The 2,500-nt window shown below is 37.8% G+C and overlaps 3 protein-coding genes across 4 annotated transcripts in view; 2 read left to right on the forward strand and 1 right to left on the reverse strand.

Annotated features, from left to right (window-relative positions):
• LOC132151479 (PRELI domain containing protein 3B-like) overlaps positions 1-2,500 on the forward strand; it is a 401,075-nt gene that overhangs the window by 249,885 nt on the left and 148,690 nt on the right. The gene's annotated exons all lie outside the window — the stretch shown is intronic.
• The window catches only part of LOC132151476 (neurexophilin-2-like), a 199,281-nt gene that overhangs the window by 157,955 nt on the left and 38,826 nt on the right, over positions 1-2,500 (forward strand). The gene's annotated exons all lie outside the window — the stretch shown is intronic.
• Positions 531-2,500, reverse strand: part of fam210b (family with sequence similarity 210 member B) — a 6,878-nt gene continuing 4,908 nt past the window's right edge. Inside the window, exons 2-3 of one of the 2 annotated variants that reach the window (XM_059559581.1) lie at positions 1,885-2,045; positions 531-1,203 (exon numbers count right to left, since the gene is read on the reverse strand). In XM_059559581.1, coding sequence (XP_059415564.1) covers positions 987-1,203; positions 1,885-2,045 — 378 coding nt within the window. In that variant the 3' untranslated portion in view covers positions 531-986. Of the gene's footprint in view, positions 1,204-1,884; positions 2,052-2,500 lie in introns of both variants that reach the window. The other variant, XM_059559580.1, reaches the window with a different exon arrangement.

A 2,500-nucleotide genomic window follows, 5' to 3' on the forward strand; every position in this document is an offset into this window, starting at 1 on the left:
ATGAGTACATAAAACAATGAAGTCATGTTTCATGTCTAGAAAAAAGGAAAACTTATGCTTCTGTCAAAATAGTTACTATTTAAATGCTGTCCTGATGCATCTTTCTTAAAGTTTCAATTCCCTTTAAAATATTGTACTTTAATATTATCGTTATTATTAATATTGAGGGTTTTTTTTTATCTCTTTTGAAGGAATAAGTCCCTTGTGAAATGATTTGTTCCCTGTCTTAAGTTATAAATGTGCAAAATGTGTATTAAAAAATTTGAAGGTTTTATAAATAATCTTGCTTCACATCTTTGTCATTTTTTTCTTCATTTCTGGAAAAAACAAACATCTACATCATGTTGAGAATGATTCATTAAACAGGAAAGATCTAACTTCTGAAATGATATAAAATGTATTTTCTCTACCTAAATCATCTGAATTGCATAAATAGTGTATTATGGTGTATACGGTTTGTTATTAAATATGAGGCTTTGTGTGCCTAGAGATCATCATAAACATGTAATAAATAAATAAAAAAACAGACCTTATAGAGCAAATATTTTATTATATAATTAAACAGCCAAAAATAACATCATTAAGATTTCCAATAATATTACATAATGAGAATTGCAATATAATTAACAGTCATAATTCAAAATTGTCCTGAAACCTGCTTTAAAATCCTTTTTGAAAGAGGCGATTCACATTAGTGTGAACAAAATTAATTCAACCGTCTCAAACCATAAAACAAACCATCACAGTCCTTCATTAACTCTTTCATTTACAAAAAAATTTAATAAATCACAGCTGCTAAAATGAATAAATGTCGACGGACTTCACAAGGACTGCAGAGTTTAAAACTAAAGAACATTCATGAAGTCCTGATCAGAAAGAGGCACTCGATTCATCACACGCGTGTTAATATCCACACGGCGTGCACACGGTCCGCTCTGGAGAAGCGCTGGAGGAGTTAGTGTCATGAGTGGAGCCGACAGAGGAGCTTATGGACGGTTTGGACCGGCTCTGAAGAGTCCCGTCCTCCGGAGGTGTCTGACGATCAGAGGCACACACACCAGCGTGATGCTGATCCGCAGCGGAGCGAAGAGCTTGTGGACGGCGTACGCTAACACAAACGTACTGGTGCCAGCAGCCAGCCGCGACTGAACCACAGACTCACTGAAGCCCAGCTTACACAGCAGAGCCGTCACGTCCAGCCCGCTGGAACACACACACACACACACACACACACACACACACACACATCAGAGCGGAAACAACTGCAGTCAACAAATAAACCACTTCAGGTGAAGAATGTCAATGCAATGAACCAGTGATTTGTGTGACCTGAGATCACAGATGAAAAAATTAAGAAACACTGAAAAATATATGAAATGTATGCAAACACTCGAAAAAATTAAAAATCACTATTAATGTCCAATGATAAAAGTTAAGGTAAAATCTGCACTGAATAAAAGTGATGCAAGTGTGCAATAATTTAAATGTAGTGCATTATAAAATATCCAACGGTGATGTATCAATCGATTATATTAAGATGTTAATTAGACATTACATTTGGAAGTAGAAATATTGAAATAGTATTTTCTTGGAAAATGTACTCCAATAATCAGTTTATTTGAAAATTGATGGTTGCTAACATTTTTTTTAAATTTAGTTTAACATGATATCCTAAAATAACTGAAACCAAAACTCAATTTTTTATTTATATCAATTTTTTTACTGTTGATTTTTCAATAATAAAAAAAAAAGTTATATACAGAATTAAAGAACACACTGGTGGAAAAAGTGGTATACATTCTGTTGGCAAATGGGTTTTTTGGATATTTATGTGATTTTATAGATTTGCCTGTAGTTGGGTGAAATCAGGACTCCGAGTCTGACCTGGACACAGCGAGGTAGAACATTCCCAGAGAAATGAGCGAGATTCCGATGTGGAAGGAAATGCCGACGGAGCCGTACTCCTTAAACACCTTCCTGAGCTGCTGCGTCTTACTGGGCTTCTCATCTGACCTCTGACCTTCAGCGCCGGACACAGACGACACCTGATCCTGCGGAGACACACAGACGGGAACCATCAGCCATCAGACGAAAGATTCGACGTGATTAAAACTCTCAGGGAGTCCAGGACGTCCTGAAAAGGCCTCGCTGGGAGGGGCTTGACAGACCACAACCAATCAGAACGCAGAATCTCGTGAGTGCCTGCCTCAGGAGCCAATGACTGCAGTTGTGCTGAGGAATCAGAAATAAACGTTCTAATCGTCCAGCAGAAGTAGATTCAGCTGTCTGTGCTTTAGTGAGCACTCCAACTGAAAGAACTCTGAAACCTTGAGCAGAATCCAAACACTGGAGAAACTGATGAAAACAGTCTGTTTTTGACGAATCTGTGTGTGTGTGCTGGTGCTCGTGTGACAGTGTGGACTCTGTTCACCTATGAGCCACAAACATGACCTAATTCAACCCGCAACAACACAAACACAGCCTTTCATTGCCATAGAGA

The sequence above is a fragment of the Carassius carassius genome, chromosome 10 (assembly GCF_963082965.1).
Source record: "Carassius carassius chromosome 10, fCarCar2.1, whole genome shotgun sequence".
Classification (NCBI taxonomy): domain Eukaryota; kingdom Metazoa; phylum Chordata; class Actinopteri; order Cypriniformes; family Cyprinidae; genus Carassius; species Carassius carassius.